Below are 16,958 nucleotides of genomic sequence, written 5' to 3' on the forward strand. Positions count from 1 at the left end.
GATGATTCTGGTGAGTGGAAATTGCGTGGGAGCCTTGGATTGTTAATTCTTCCATATCCAAGTGGATGAGCTTTCTTAAATGATTCCTGATTTCATTCAGTGAAGCACAAAAGTGCCGGAGGAGCTCAGCAGGTCAGGCAGCATCTATGGAGAGAATGCACAGATGTTGATTCAGGTTAGAACCCTTCTTCAGACTAAATGAAGTAGAGGGCAAAAAACTGGAAAAGAGTTTCAGTCAGTCTGAAGAAGAGTCCCGACCCGAAACGTCTTCTGTCCATTTCCTCATCAGATGCTGTCGGATCCGGTGAGTTCCTTCAGCATTTTGTACTTTGCTCAAGATTCCAGCATCAGTCGTTTTTTTTTTGTGTCTCCTCATTTCATTCATATTGTTTTAACTGTTTTAAAATGATCCAAGTTGCACTGTTTCCACAGACTCTAGAACTGCTCTACCGAATTACCAATGCACAAAACGTAGCTGTTATAGTGCAGAAACTGCTGGACTACTTGAGACAAAGCAAGGATGAATACATCACCATCAATTTAGTTGGCAAAATAGCAGAACTTGCAGAAAAATATCCTTTCACATTTGATGTGCGTCTGAAAAAATAGGCATTGATTATATTTGGCTTCCTAATGGGAATGAGATGCTGAGACTGAGAATATGTAGATTGAACAGAAAAATATGCTGGCGCTGATTGTAGATAACATTAATTATTCTGTTTGAAATGTTTGTTGATTGATTGAAAGATGCATCATGAAAGCAGGTCCTTCGTCCCACCGAGTTCATACCAACCTGTTCACATCAATGTTATCCCACTTTCTCATCCACTCCCTATACACTCTAGGCAATTAACAGAGGCCAATTCATCTACAAACACACACATCTTTGGGATTTGGGAGGAAACTGGTGCACCTGGAGGAAATCCATGCGGTCGCAGGGAGAACATGCAAACTCCACAGACCGCACCCAGGTCAGGATTGAACCCGGGTCTCTGGCACTGTGAGGCAGCAGCTATACTTATCTACGTGCAAATTCCACACAAACAGAACTCTAGTTCAGTATTGAACCTGGATTTTTGGCACTGTGAGACAGCAGCTTTACCAGCTGCGCCACTGTGGGCTCAGAGGTATTCCCACGTGTAAATTAAATGAGAAAACTGGTGATTTTGAAATCACAAATAGGAAAAAACCTGTGGTATAAGACACTTGCAATGGATATTTAGTGTCACATTTTAAATGAGTTTAAGGTGAGGAAAGAACGCAGTGATTTCTTTAAACCATTGTCCATTATATTGCAGGATCGAGGTTGTCATGAGGTTCCTGCTCCTATAGCCCAAGTATTGGCAATGTGAAAATTCATCCTGGCAAACTCTTTCAGCCTAGTTGCTCTATCACTCATTACATACCAGGTGCCTTCTGATGGATAGTGAACGGAGAAAGAATAGAGACTAGAGAAATAGTATATATTTTTTAAAGAAGATTCAATCCTACATTTAGTTTTCCAGGGTAACTTAAATTGTTAAACTTAAAAGTCTGACGAAGGGTCTCGACCCGACCCGTTCCTTCTCTCCAGATATGCTGCCTGTCCCGCCGAGTTACTACAGTATTTTGTGTCTACCTTCGATTTAAACCAGCATCTGCAGTTCATTCTTTCCTACAATAAAAACTTAAATTGTTTGTAAGGTCTTCACCGTTGATAGTTGTAACATACTGGACATTAAAGAAAGTGCAAATTTGCATGATGTTTCAGTCTGCATTGCTGAAAGATATCTGGAATGTTGCAGTTCACGTTAAAAAAAAGTTCTGGGCTGCACAGATATAATTGGATTTAAGTGGACTTCCGTTCTCCCTCTTAATGACTGCAGAAGTTTAAAATGCAGCTTGGCTGAAATTTTAATCAAAGTACCCATGCATCTAGACTGGTGCAAATTGCATCTATGCATGGTCTGGCTGCAGGATGAAGGAATGAATACGTTTATTGGCCAAGTATGTGCATATACAAGGAATGTGCCTTGGTGCTCCGCTCACAAATGACAACACAAACATACAGTTAACAATTAAGAATAAAGCATAACCACATCGAAACAATAAGGATACAACATTACGGTCTAAACATGTGGGTGAAAATAAACCAGAGCAAAAAAGAGTCTACAGACTTTGGTTATTGAGTAGAACTACCACTCGTGGAAAAAGGTGATGCAGTGCTAGCTTTGCATCACTTGCTAATCTTAGCAAAAAGAAAGCTGAGAATAACGTACGAGGTACTATTGTATAATATTTCCTAAAATGAGCAATGAAGATGCTAATTTCAGATTTGCATTTCAACAGTATGCCATCCAGAAAATAATCTTTCATGTATTGTTCAGTGCAATTTTAAATTGAAGTACATCTTCCCAACCCCTCCCCTGCTTTCCCTGTCACATCATCAAACGCAAGCACACAGATTTACGATGGATTGGTTTCCTACCTTGACAACCCATAAACATATGCTCCCAGTAACGAGTGGTTCATACAAACCATGAACACTGTGTTTTCAGTTGGCGGAGATATGATACAACCGGAAATCCCAAACAACTTCTTGAGACTACTGGCTGAAGGTAAACGACCCGCAGAAATTTCACTGATGAAATTCAGTAGTTATATTTAACTTGAAAAGCGTTAACCACCTGGGTAGTTGGGGGGGGGGGGGGGGAACAAAGGAGGATCCGGCGTGGGGGGACCCTTGTGAGGGGGGGAGGGGGAGAACAAGGGAGGACCAGATGCGGGGGAGCCACCATGAGGTGGGGGGGGGAATAAAAGAAGACGTGGTGTGGGATACTTTGTAACTTCGTCAGTGACACCCTTATGTGGCATGCACCTTGTGTGTGCAAAACAAAGAGTATCACTGACAGTAAAGTATTGTTTATTCATGCATCTAAATGATTTGGCGCTCCTTTTAAATGTCATACCTTTATGAAAGCAGGGAAATCTTTTATTGAGGTGTTTCTTATTCCTGATGCACACTTAAGATCGCTGGTTCCCGACCTCCATCTGGGGCCCAGCATTGCAAAGGAGTGAAACTGGGCCGGAAGAGGGGGTCCAAAGGATTAAAACAAAATTATAGGATATAGAGTTGTTGAACCAGTTGACATGCAGGCTTGCATCTGCGGTGTAGGTTTTGGCACACACGGGGCAGGCGGGTAGACTGGTAAGAAGGGTCACTGTCCTCACAATATTCATTGTGAGTCTTTTGTTTCATGTTTTAATATTGTTTTCAATTATTTAATTTGATTTTCTTAATGCTTTAATTTTGTGATGAATAAGCTGCAAAGCTTGAATCATTTTGACAGAATTATTAATTCATTTATCGTGCTATCTTAAAACATGGGCCATAAGTCATAAATACATAAGTTATAGGAGCAGAATTAGGCCATTCGGCCCATCAAGTCTACTCCGCCATTCATTTATGGTTGATCTATCGTTCCCTCTCAATCCTCTCCTGCCTTCTCCCTGACACCTGTCCTAATCAAGAATCTGTCAATATCTGCCTTAAAAATATCCATTGACTTGGCCTCCACAGCCGCCTTGTGGCAATGAATTCCACAGATTCACCACCGGCTGACTAAAGAAATTCCTCCTCGTCTCTCTAAAGATATGTCCTTTTATTCAGAGGCTATGGCCTGTGGTCCTAGACTCTCCCACTAGTGGAAACATCCTCTCCATGAAGTCCAAACGTTTGATCAATTGGATGAGAAGGTTTAGGCGCCACTGTCTAAGCCAGAGATATTGTCGTACTGACAAATGCATTTAATGTCAGTCTTTCCTCATCCACTCTTCGTTTGTGGGTATAACTGAGTATAACAAGATGTATATCATTCATTCACATAATTTAGACACCCGAGTTGGATCTTTTCCAAATATGACTCCTGAAGATAAATGTTATCGATACATTTGCAGCTTAGTATTGATATTTAAAATGTGATGTTCTTTCTGACTTCTAGGATTTGATGATGAAGTGGAGGATAGGCAGTTGAGACTCTATGCCGTGAATTCCTGCCTTGCCCTTTTGGAAAAGCCCAAAGCACAATATCCCCAGAAATTCCTACAGGTTATGAGCTGGGTAAGATTATAAATAAAAGGAATGGAGTAGGCTCAGCAGTTCATAGGATTGTGATTGTTCACGCACATGGTGTGTTAATGCCACATTGTAATATTTTCAGGGAAGCTGACCCAGTTAGATATGGATACAAAGTACTGGAGTAACTCAGCAGCAGGTCAGGCAGCATCTCTGGAGAACATGGATAGGCGATGTTTTGGGTTGGGACCCTTCAGACTGATTGTGGTTGGGGGGGTGGGGAGGAAGAAAGCTGGAACATTTTGCCAAGACATACTGGCCCATATTTAATGTTTAGTTTATTATTGTCATGTGTACAGTGAAAAGCTTTTTGTTACCTGGTATCCAGTCAGCGATAAGACTGTACATGATTACAATCAAGTCGTCCATAGTGTGCAGATATAGGATAAAGGGTATAACATTTAGTGCAAGATAAAGTCTGATTAAAGATAGTCCAAATGTCCCCAGGGAGGTAGATGGGAGCTCAGCACTGCTCTCTACTTGGTTCCGTTGCCTGTTATCAACATATTAATGAATACTAGATGGGCATGGAACCCGTTGGGTCCAAATCTCTGCTGGGGGCCTGCGCGGCAACCCCCGTTGGGTGAAAACCTCTCCTGGGGGCCCGGCAACCCTCCCCCAACTGACGACCCGTGGACCCGTTGCCTGGCAGAGGAGTGTCCCCCGGGGCCGTGGGCGGGCGAGGGGGGGGGGGGCAGGGAAGGGGAGAGGGAGCCACTCGCCTCGGCCCCGTGTGGCCAGTGCTGTGGACAGAGCGAGCCGTGGACCCGAAACCTCTCCTGCAGCTCATCTTGTTTGACTCTGCCGCCGCGCTGAACCACGGGAGGAAGGTCAGGCACGCCGGGAGCACCGGTCCTCGGGGGGGCGCATTTATTTAAATTTATTCATTTCATTATTTAAAAAAAGTAACAAAACTTAATTTATTGAGACCGCAAGGGGATGGTGAGGAGGGTGCGCCTAAAATTGTTGCGCTATCGTGTACCATTTTGGCTGTATTTCAAAAACAAATATAAGCACAAACCCACATACAAGATGAGAGTTTTGGTAAAATAATAGATAGGTAGATAGATAGATAGATAACTGACACAAGCTGCTCATTTTTGGTGAATGACCGAGTTATGATGAGAATATATGTTAGAATATTTGCAAGGCTGAAAGTAAGAGAAATTTGTATGAAAATAAAGATTGGATTAAATGGTTGAAATATTTTCTTCCTCTTTGTATCAGGTGCTGGGAGAATATTCCTACCTCAAATCAGATACCAAACCAGAAGACGTCATACAGAAGTTACATTGTTTACTTGGAAAATGTGCTGCAAATTTGGAAACAAAAACTTGGATCTTGAGTGCAATTACCAAACTCTTCCATCTGACTCTGAATGTCAAAGCATTACCTGAAATCATGCAAAGTTTTGGGAATTCAATGGATCCGTGTTTGAGACAAAGTTGTTTTGAGTTGAAGCAATTAATTGAGAACAGAGAGGTGATGACCTCAGTTTTACCACTGAATGCAAGTTGTGATGATATAGTGGTGAGTCTCTTGTAACTATTTGTGTGTAAGTTTACTTAGGCTGCAAATCACTGAGCGTGAGCTATTTCTTCAAGCACAGGATTTATTTTGAAATGCTTTACCTGCAGTTCTGGTAGCCCTACTATAGAAAGGATGTCATTATACCGAAAAGAGTGCAAAAAACATTTTCCAGGATGTTACTGGCTCTTGGAGGGGTTGAGTTGTAAGGATAAGCTGGGTAATTAGAGGGGAAAAGTTTAAGATGAGAGGGGAAAGTTTTAAAAGGGATCTGACGGGCAACTTTTGTACACACCGGGTGGTTTGTACATAGATCGAGCTGCCAGAGGAAGTAGTAGAGGCAGATACAATTGCAACATTAAAAAAAATACTTGGCCAGGTAAATGGATAGGAAAGGTTTGGAGGGATACTGAAGATAGACACAAAGTGCTGGAGGAACTCAGTGGGCCAGGCAGCATCGCTGGAGAAAAAGGGTGACCTTCCAAGTTCCGACCTCGAGCGTCATCCATCCTTTTCTCCAGAGATGCTGCCTGACCTGTTTAGTTACTCCAGCACTTTGTGTCTATCTTTGTTATAAACCAGCAGCTGCAGTTCCTTCCTACACATTTTGGAGGGATAATGGCCAGGTGCAGAAAGCGGGCTTTGCTCGGCTAGTTAAGTTGGCCAACATATCATATCATATATATATACAGCCGGAAACAGGCCTTTTCGGCCCACCAAGTCCGTGCCGCCCAGTGATCCCCGTACATTAACACTATCCTACACCCACTAGGGACAATTTTTACATTTTTACAATTTTTACATTTACCCAGCCAATTAACCTACATACCTGTACGTCTTTGGACATGGACGAGTTCGGCTGACAAGCCTGCTTCGTTGCTGTATAGCTCCTTGGCTCTGAATTGTTTTTTCAGTAACTCGGTTAGAAGATGGAATTCATGGTGTAATTCTGAACAAAACAGCAAGATAATCTCGACGGCTTTAAGTCTAAGGAAAAAGCTTGCATCGATGAAATAAATGTCTTTGTATTTCAAGATGCTTTACTTCTGTTAATTATTTTTGAAGTACATTCATTATTCTGCAGGCAAACGTGACAGGCCATTTTCAAACAAGATATGGGGAACTTGTTCAGCACGAAGCATATCGGGAGAAATTGCAATTTTTATTTTTGGAGGGGGAGGGGTTTAATGTCTCATTCCAAGATTGGTACCCCCTTGCTGTCCTCTGAGCTGAGGAATGGGGAAATGTTCTGAGTTCTTTCTCAACGTGACTATCTAGTTATTGGACATGATGGATATCAAATTAGTTTAGTTCAGAGATACACCATGGAAACGGGCCATTCGGCCCACCAAGTCCATACTGACCATCAATCACTAGTTCTATGTTATCTCACTTTCTCATCCAGTTCCCTGCACACTAGGGGTAATTTACAGAGGCCCAATTAATCTACAAACCTTTGGGATGTGGGAAGAAACCTGCATGGTCACGGAGAAAGTACAAACTGTGCACAGACAGTGCCCAAGGTCAGGATCGAACGCTGGTGTCTGGCGTTGTGAGGCAGCAGATACACCATTGTGCCCCCCCCCTTCAAATGAGGGCATCTGTGGCAACTTTAAACAACCTGTTTTGCTGCATCATTGTGTTGAATTTAATTTATAAGGATGCGGCCAATTTTCAAAACTGCAAATAATCGAATAGAAGAATAAGCAGGATTGTGCTTGTTACTTTGCTTAGGTTGATGCTTCGCTCTCTTTTCTGGATGGTTTTGTTGCCGATGCATTGGCTCGTGGAGTTGCACCGTATAAGCCACATCATCAAAGGCAAGAAGAGAAATTGTCTCAAGAAAAAGGTAAAGAAAAAAAAAAAGTCAGCATTGATATACAGAGGGATCTTAGAGACCAAGCCCATAACTCTCCTGAAAGTGGCAACACAAGTACATAGGGTGGTGAAGAAAAGATATGGTATACTTGCTTCATACATAAATGATTCACATTACCCCTTAGAGATACAGTGGCCCACCCAGTCCGCACTAAGCAGAGACCACCCAGTACACAAGCACTAGCGTACACACTAGGGACAATTCACAATTTTTACTAAAGCCAATAAACCTACAAACCTGTGCATCTTTGGGATGTGGGAGGAAATTGGAACACCCGGAGAAAACCCATGCGTTCACAGGGAGAATGTACAAACTCCGCACAGGAGTACAAAATCTGTTGTCAGGGTCGAACTTGGTCTCCGGCGCTGTAGGGCAGTAACAATACCGCTGTGCCACCATGCAGCAATGATGTTGGAATCAATTGGGTTTCTCAGCGGAAAAGCAATTTCTTTAGGCTTTCTATAATTTATCTTTATCAAAGTAATTGCTTATTAACCTAATACTTTATCCCGTCCATCTAATAAATTAATGCTGGGCAATTACGATGAAGCTTTTTTGGGAGCTTTTGAATTAAATGCCGTCTTCTAAAACTGTTTCCTCCACACAGCTCGCTTTACTAGTTAATGCCCAGACACTGTTTATGTGGATATATCATTGAACCAAGACCATAAAGGGAGCAGAGATCACTCTGGGCAAGAAATGCTCCACGGTTTACTTTGAACTGGAGGTGTAATCTGGAATTGTCAATAACTGCTCTTTAATCTGTTAACCAAATGGTGGCTTTAACAGTTTAGCGCCAGGAGAACCCTGGCCTTGTCCTCACCCCACCTTTGACAATGAAAACAAACTTGTTATCTCTCTTTCCCATTTCCGCTGTTTCTCTTTCCACAGATACTGACCTGCTGAGTGTTTCCAACATTTGCTTTATTTATTTCACAATTTTTTAACCCAAGCTGTTTAGAATCTGGGGCAAAGTCAAGCAAAATCACCACAAGCCCTCTTTAAATTTATATCTACAGAAGGGCAACATTGATTTAACGTTGCTCATCTGGTATCGCTTTCAATGGTAAAATATTGTTGATGCTGGAAATCTGATATAAAATCAGAAAATGTTGAAAATATGCAGCAGGTCAGGCATTGTCTGAAAAGGCAGATAATGTTTCAAGCCGGTGATCTTTCCCCATCATTTCCTGATCTCGACATGCCTTTCAGCTTTGGAGGGTGCCAAATGTGAACCATGGAACTTTGTTTTACTTTGATTCCAGCATCATCTGCAATTCCTTGTATTTCAAGAGAATCTGAAATGTTTTGAAACGTGTTTTAAAATTGTTCTTTTTTTGTCTTCCGTCTCTTTCTGCCTCTTCCACATATGATTTTTCTTTCAAGACCTAATTTCGGTCTTTCCACTGCAGAAGTTTTTAGATTTAGATTTAGATTTCGAGATATAGCGCGGAAACAGGCCCCTCGGCCCACCGAGTTCGCGCCGCCCAGCGATCCCCGCACATTAACACTATCCTACACACACTAGGGACAATTTTTACATTTACCCAGTCAATTAACCTACAAACCTGTACGTCTTTGGAGTGTGGAAGGAAACCGAAGATCTCGGAGAAAACCCACGCAGGTCACGGGGAGAACGGACAAACTCTGTACAGACGGCGCCCGTAGTCAGGATTGAACCTGAGTCTCCGGCACTGCATTCGCTGTAAGGCAGCAACTCTACCGCTACGCCACCGTGCTGCCACGGTGAAGGAGTTGCTTCTTTTTTAATTTCACATTGAAGACCATTGGATTTGTTGTTCACAAAGCCACAAATGCAGTGTATAGTCAATGCAGTCTGTGTGTGCAATAGATTAGGAAGCAAATACACAGAGAGACAGCACCCCCTCATGGAAATATCGAACTGAAGTAATTACCATAAATTCGTGTGTTCAAATATTTTTTATTGCAAAATCAAGTGTAAGAGAGAAAGAAAAGATAACCTTTTTTCCAGGATGGAAATGTCAAAGACGAGAGGGCACAGCTTTAGAGTGAAAGGGGCAAAGTTTAAAGGGGGCGGGCGGGATATATTTTATTACACAGAGGTTGGTGGGTGCCTGGAATGCGCTGCTAGCAGTGATGGTGGAGGCAGATGCAAGAGTGACATTTAAGAGGCTTTTCGACAGGCATACGGATATGGAGGAGGGGGGGGGGGGTATGGATTGTGTGCAGGCAGATAAGATTAGTTTAGCTTAGCATTATGTACTGCACAGACATTGGGGGCCGAAGGGCCTGTTCCTGTGCTGTAAGGTTCTACGTTCTTCTAAAGTTTGACCACGTTGGCACATATGCCTGCTGTCTTCAGTTAATAAACTAGCCGCACAATTCTGCAATTTCATTTTATTTTTTCACAGTGTTGAATTTTGAGCCGTACGGACTATCTTTCCCACCGAGCCCACACATCTCCAGTGTGACAGGAAGACAATCTCCTGCAGACTTGTCCTTAAATTCAGAGATTTCTTACAACAGCACAGAATCTGGATTAAAAGAGTAAGTTTACTGATTTGTGTTGCTTCAGCAGATGTGTTTGTTTAGATTATAAATCTAATATGTAAATGTAGCATGTGAAATAGATTTTTGTTAACGTTTTTGAGATTGTAACCCGGTTGATTTTGGTGTTGAACACGAGCATGTTTGGTTGAATATGCCGTTGAAAGAAGAGTCTGAATTGATGTAGCCACCTACTTTGTGAGTTAGAGGAATCGCTTGGGAGCACTTTATTCATCTTGAGGATGTATTAATTAAAGGTTACTCAGCAGTCCCTGATGGCTGCTAATAAGTCAATGATATTAAATGGCTAGCATTTGATTAAAGTGTTAATTAAGTGCATTTGAAGGGTGGGGTCATGAAGATACAAGGTGGTCAGTGTGCATGCAGCAATATCCCAGTGTGGAAACAGGCCCTTCGACTCGATTCTGCGCTGACCAACGATCGCCAGTACACTAGTTCTATTCCACACACCAGGGATAATTTATAAATGCCAATTATCCTACAATCCTGCACATCTTTGGAATCTCCGTTCTGAATTAAATGCTTACTTCTCATAAGTGTGCCTTGAATCTGTGACCTCTAGTTGTGGCATATATCTAACATCTAACCAATCCCATAAACGTTTAGGGACTTTATAGCAGTGTAAAACTAATACTTTTATGTGTGTGTTTGGAGACAGAGAACAAACATTCTGCGTTATAAAAATTCTCTGCAGTAGTGATTTCTTGCATGCATGAACAAAGGATTTTTTTGGCCAACATTTGGATTGTGTATTGAATTGTGTACCCTTTGTGTTCAGTTCAGAGGGTCTGAAACTTGAAGGGGTGAAGAAAGTGTGGGGTACGACGGGCTACCTTCGAAACAAAGAATCCAAAGAAGAAACCTCAATCAAAACAAGTGCTGTCTCCGAAGGCGAAATGGCTGCCCAAAGTCCCTCCACTGCAGAAAGTGTCGTCAGTATTTCTGCAGAAGAACAAGAGAAACAACTTTTGGCATCATCTCTATTTGTTGGTTTGGGATCCAATAATGTAAATCTGGTAAGTTAGCATCAATATATGTGTATAGATTCACTTCAAAGAGGATTGTAAGCCATTATGAATCGCAAAGCTGTTGCACCATCTTTGTTAAAAATAATTCATCTTTTGGTTCATTTTATAGTGCACCCATAGAAATTATATTGAATTAACACCCTGAGTTTATACAATAGCTGAGCATTGTTGGTTCAATTGCATATTTACTTCTAGCACCTGGCTATTGAAGATAGACACAAAATGCTGGAGTAACTCGGCAGGTCAGGCAGCATCTCTGGAGAAAAGGAATAGGTGTTGCTTCTGGTTCAGACTCTTCATCAGTCTCATGAAGGGTCACAACCTGAAACGTCACCTATTCCTTTTCTCCTGAGATGCTGCCTGTACCGCTGAATTACTCCAGCAGCGTGTGTCTCACTTCGGTGGAAACTAGCATCTGCAGTTCCTGGCAATTGATACACACCTGGCAATTGATAATAATTTTCAGGTTACAAATAGAATGAGTTGAGCATGAAGCCTGAGAAAATCCACGGCTATTCTGGATACTTCAATTGTAATGTAAGATAAGAAAATAACTGCAGATGCTGGTACAAATCGAAGGTATTTATTCACACAATGCTGGAGTAACTCAGCAGGTCAGGCAGCATCTCGGGAGAGAAGGAATGGGTGACGTTTCGGGTCGAGACCCTTCTTCAGACAAGCCCTCTCCCCTCAATGCAGTATTTTTTTCCGCTCAAGTATTTACGTGATGCTCATGAAGTTTGCCAGCGAGTGTACATTCTTTCCTGCAGTGTATTCCACAGTTTGGCCCGGTTCATAATGCCCCTGATTTTATTTTTCCTCCTCATCTGTCATCTGGTTTCTCGCACTTAAGTCACTGGAAGTAAATTCAAAGAAAATCCTAAGACGTTTTATGAGCACATAAAAAGCAAGATCTCAACACGAGGCAGTTGGATCTATTAGGAACATAGAATATAGAACAGTACAGCACAAGAATAGGCCCACAATATTTGTGCCAAGCATGATGCCAAGCCAAACTAATTTAGATTGCATAGGAAAATAACTGCAGATGCTGGTACAAGTCACAGGTATCACAAAATGCTGGAGTAACTAGGCGGGTCAGGCAGCATCTCAGGAGAGAAGGAATGGGTGACGTTCCGGGTCGAGACCCTTCTTCAGACTGATTGGTTCTTTTGATCAGCACAAGCCTAGGCTGAAAGGTCTGGTGTGTTAACTCGAATGGAAATGGCTTTTCCTCGTATATTTTCTACGTATTCTTGATTTTGTTCACCTATCTTGTTTTTGATCTCCTCTGCTTTAATTAGAACTATCTCAGTCTCTTTTAAAAAAAATTAAAACAGGTCAGCCAACATCTCTGGAGAACATGGATAGGTTCTCCAGAAACTATCCATGTTGTCTAGAGATGCTGTCTGACCTGCGGAGTTACTCCAGGACGTTGTCCTTTTTTGTAAGCCACCATCGACAATTTTTTGTATCTCTTCTGCTTCTTTAATCTACCCGTACCACTGAAGTCACTCACCCTTGATTGTGAAGTCCTAATTTCATGTTGGAATTTGAATTCTGGACCAAATAGCTAAACTAACTTGTGGAGCTTGCTTTACAAAGAAAAATGATACCGTAGAAGCTAGGAACTGCAGATGCTGGTTTACAAAAAGAAAAGATACAAAGTGCTGGAGTAACTCAGCGGGTCAAGTAGCATCCCTGGACTGTCTGAAGAAGAGTCTCCATATCCATGTTCTCCTGGGATTCTCCTCATTATGGACTCCACCCTTCCTGAGGTCATCTGTTGCCGGCACTTTTGGTCTGGAGAAGGGTTCAGACCAAAACGTTACCCATTCCTTTTCTCCAGACATGCTGGCTGAGTTACTGCAGCGCTTTGTGTCTATCCTCTCTTGGGGTGCTGCTGTCTGATCCGCTAAGTTATTCCAGCACTTGGTCTTTTTTTAAAGAAAAGTAATATCTTCCTTAAAATGTCAATTAGAAATATCTAAGATAATCTCTGCACATCTTTGAGGTGTGATAGTGGACACTCTTTGTTTTGTTAAGCTTAAACTCATTCTTTGGTAATATGTTAGAGTTATACTCTACTTTCCAATGACATTGTGCAAAAAAAAAAAAAAAATCTATTCTGATCACTGCCTGTTCTTCGAACTACTTTTGCTTCTGGGAAGAACATGCATTTAAGAAACCTGTTTGAATGTCTTCACAATGTTCTACAGGACTTCACATCCAAAGGATTACATTCAGATTTACCTGTTCATATTTTAGTTTCCCAGGCAATGATTGAGCTCAGTGCCACCATTTTCTGTGAAACCTTTGTAACTGAGGCAATTGAATCAATCTAACAACAAGTAACATTTAGACAGCATACAGCGTAATTTAATGAAGAAATATCTCGCTTTTGTTCAAAATACACAAGGCATAAATAGTGAATTTTCTGTGTAAAATTTCCCAATTCCTATTAAGTTTTGCGTTATAAAAGATCTACAAAGAACATTCCCAAATTAAATTTCTGAGCAATATTTTTCAAGGTGTTGGCAAAAAGTTTAACGTGTGTTCAAAGCCTGGCCAAAAAATGTTGTCATTGTTCTGGTAATTGTAAAAACTAGCTAGTTAAAGTTTATGGATCTCTCATGGGTGCTGTCTGCCAAGTGTACTCTGCAATCCCTAATCATGGAATGTATAAATGCTTGGAATCTGTTTTTTGTCAACTCCAAATCAAAGTTACAGGTTCTGTGAACTAAACTTTTTTGAAATTGCAAAATGTCATAAATGTCCTGGATTATATCTCATAACTGTGCAGCCAGTTATAAACATTTGTACACAGAAACGGAATCACTTCAGATCTCTTGCAACGTCTCACGGTGGAACATAATCATCAATCATGCTTTAATGAAAATATCTGCTTATGAAAGCACATGTCAAGATGTTCCCACAATATATATATATATATTGAGAAAAGAAAATGGAAGAGCAGTGGGATCTGCATTTTACACCAATAGGACGTTAGGTTTAGAGGGATGTGGGCTAAATGCAGTCAGGTGGGACTAGTGTAGATGGGGCATCTTGGTTGGCATGGGCAAGTTGGGCCAAAGGGCCTGATTCCATGCTGTATGACGATGACTTCTCTCCCTCATTTGTGAGACATTGAATGGAGTATCCAACATGGCCACTAGAGGGAGACCTTTGTACTTGTGTTATGAACCAATATCAGAATCAGGTAGTGTAAGAAAATAACTGCAGATGCTGGTACAAATCGAAGGTATTTATTCACAAAATGCTGGAGTAACTCAGCAGGTCAGGCAGCATCTCAGGAGAGAAGGAATGGGCGATGTTTCGGGTCGAGACCCTTCTTCAGACCTGAAGAAGTTTGAAGACTGAAGAAGTTCTTCAGTCTGTAGAAGGGTCTCGACCCGAAACGTCGCCCATTCCTTCTCTCCTGAGATGCTGCCTGACCTGCTGAGTTACTCCAGCATTTTGTGAATAAATATCAGAATCAGAATAACCTTTATTGTCATCCAAAAAAACAAGTCTTTTGGACGAAGTTCCGTCACCCACAGTCCAACAATAAGAGCAATAAAAATAAGCAATAACACACACAATCACAAACCAACACAAAACACAAAAAAAAGAAACATCCATCACAGTGAGTCTCCTCCAGTCACCTCCTCACTGTGATGGAAGGCCAGAATGTCTTTCCTCTTCTCCTGCCGTCTTCTCCCACGGTCAGGCTGATTTCAATTTTTTGTGATTCGACCCACAGAAAATTTGTGTGAAACTCCAAGAGTCATATTTCATAGTTTATATATTATTGAGTGAACTATACATTATGGGAAGAGGCCCTTTGGCCCACCGAGTCCTTGCCGACCATCAGTCAGCTGTTCACACTAGTTCTATTACCCTACTTTCTAATCCCCTCCCTACACAATGGCAAGTTGCAGAGTCCAATTAAACTACAAACCCACACGTCTGTGGTATGTGGGAGGAAACTAGGGGAAAGTCACGGGGAGTACGTGCAAACTCCACACAGACAACACCCGAGGTCAGGATTGAACCGGGTCCCTGCTCTCTGAGGCAGCAACTTTATTGTTGCCCATTATTTCCATCACACATCGTAATGTTGGAACTTATCTCTGGGCATGTATCATGTGCCTCCTGTTTCATTGATTGAATGCTGGGTAGAATCTGCAGTTCAACTTCGGCAATTCAACCTGCAGGGTGTAAGAAAATGAGCAGCAGAACCAGTAACCGATTTGTTACCTCTGTCTAAAATCCTGATAAGCACGCAACCAGCTTTTTGAAGTGCTTAGATTGTACTGCAGTTAAGATGAATAGGATTATCTTGTGATGTCTAGTCAAGAGAGAACTAGATAGAGCTCTTAATGATAGCGGAGTCAGGGGGTATGGGGAGAAGGCAGGAACGGGATACTGATTGAGAATGATCAGCCATGATCACATTGAATGGTGGTGCTGGCTCGAAGGGCCGAATGGCCTACTCCTGCACCTATTTGTCTATTGTCTATTGTGACTGGGTTTCGGTTTATTTTTGTTACATGTGCCAAGGTACAGAGAAAAAAGCTTTGTTTTGCATGGTATCCAAACAGATCAAATATACCATACATAAATACAATCACGTCAAACTCAAGTACAACAGATAGAGCCATGGGGAAGATACATAGCACAGAAAATAGTTCTCAGCATTGTAGCACATCAGCTCCTTAGACAAAGTCCAATGTCCTCAATGTGGTAATGGTGAATCGAACTAGCTTATGCACAACATTTGTTTAAAAGATAGAAACAAGTTCTTGTGAAGGCAATTCTTTCTTAAGGCCAATGCTGATCAGAACGTAGAACATTTCAGAACGTAGAACATTACAGCACAAGAAAAGGTTCTTCGGCCCACAATGTCTGTGCCGAACAAGATGCTAAGACCATAGTTTATCTACCTGCACACAATAATTTAAAGATTTGAAAAATACTACTCACATATTTTCTGTATTCTTTCCAGATGGGGAAAACCCAGAGCACTGCCCATACATTTCGCCGAAAGTCAAAGAATATTGAGAAACAAAATAGCTCTGACAAGATGGCGTCCGCACAGAAGGTGACTGCTTCACACCCTGGTGAGATTCCAGATCTAATGGATAATGTTCCAGAAGGCTGTATTTCCTTCCAAGAAAGTAAAGCAGTACCTCCAGCGAATGCAGCAACTTGCTCTGGAGTGGAACTTGGCCAAGTATCTGATCAAGCCTGGGCCCTGAGTAACAACTTAATCGAAGCCAAGCCTACAGCATCAAAGGAATCTTTTTCGGGTCTATTTGCAGATGGAAATTTTGACATTATACAGCCTGCAAATTGCAACTCTTCCTCTGTGGCCCATGAACCTGTCTCCAGTTTGACTCCAAGCTTGCCGGTCGAATTCTCTGAGTTTTTGCATTCAAGATTTGAGCAAGTTTGTGCCACTGAAAATATAACTCTGTCTTCCTGCAAAGTCTGGAAAGAGGACTGCCTGTTAATAATCCTATTTTTTACTAATCACAGCAATATGGAAGTTACGAATGCAACCATCGAATTTACATTAACTGAGGAATTGAAGGTAAATATGATTGATGTAATTATCTCGAATTTAGTGATACAAATGAGTATTTGCTCAAGTAGTGGTTACTTTTTGTGGGCAGTTCCTACATTGTATTTTTGTACGCTATATAGGCATTCCCAGGGTTCGGTGTTCCATACCCGAGAACTGTTCATAGCCTGGATAGAGAGGATGTGGAGATGGATGTTTCCACTAGTGGGAGAGTCTTGGACCAGAGGCCATAGCTGCAGAAAGGAGCTGAGGAGAAATTTCTTTAACCAGAGG

At 41.7% G+C, this 16,958-nt stretch overlaps 1 protein-coding gene across 5 annotated transcripts in view; it reads left to right on the top strand.

Annotated features, from left to right (window-relative positions):
- Positions 1–16,958, top strand: part of ap4e1 (adaptor related protein complex 4 subunit epsilon 1) — a 39,619-nt gene that overhangs the window by 14,574 nt on the left and 8,087 nt on the right. For all 5 annotated transcript variants that reach the window (XM_078427277.1, XM_078427273.1, XM_078427274.1 and 2 more), the window contains exons 11-18: positions 433–572; positions 2,485–2,597; positions 3,981–4,099; positions 5,342–5,644; positions 7,376–7,490; positions 9,914–10,049; positions 10,849–11,086; positions 16,107–16,694. In XM_078427277.1, the coding sequence (XP_078283403.1) occupies positions 433–572; positions 2,485–2,597; positions 3,981–4,099; positions 5,342–5,644; positions 7,376–7,490; positions 9,914–10,049; positions 10,849–11,086; positions 16,107–16,694 (1,752 nt within the window). The remainder of the gene's footprint in view (positions 1–432; positions 573–2,484; positions 2,598–3,980; positions 4,100–5,341; positions 5,645–7,375; positions 7,491–9,913; positions 10,050–10,848; positions 11,087–16,106; positions 16,695–16,958) is intronic.

The sequence above is a fragment of the Rhinoraja longicauda genome, chromosome 33 (genome assembly GCF_053455715.1).
Source record: "Rhinoraja longicauda isolate Sanriku21f chromosome 33, sRhiLon1.1, whole genome shotgun sequence".
Classification (NCBI taxonomy): Eukaryota; Metazoa; Chordata; class Chondrichthyes; order Rajiformes; family Arhynchobatidae; genus Rhinoraja; species Rhinoraja longicauda.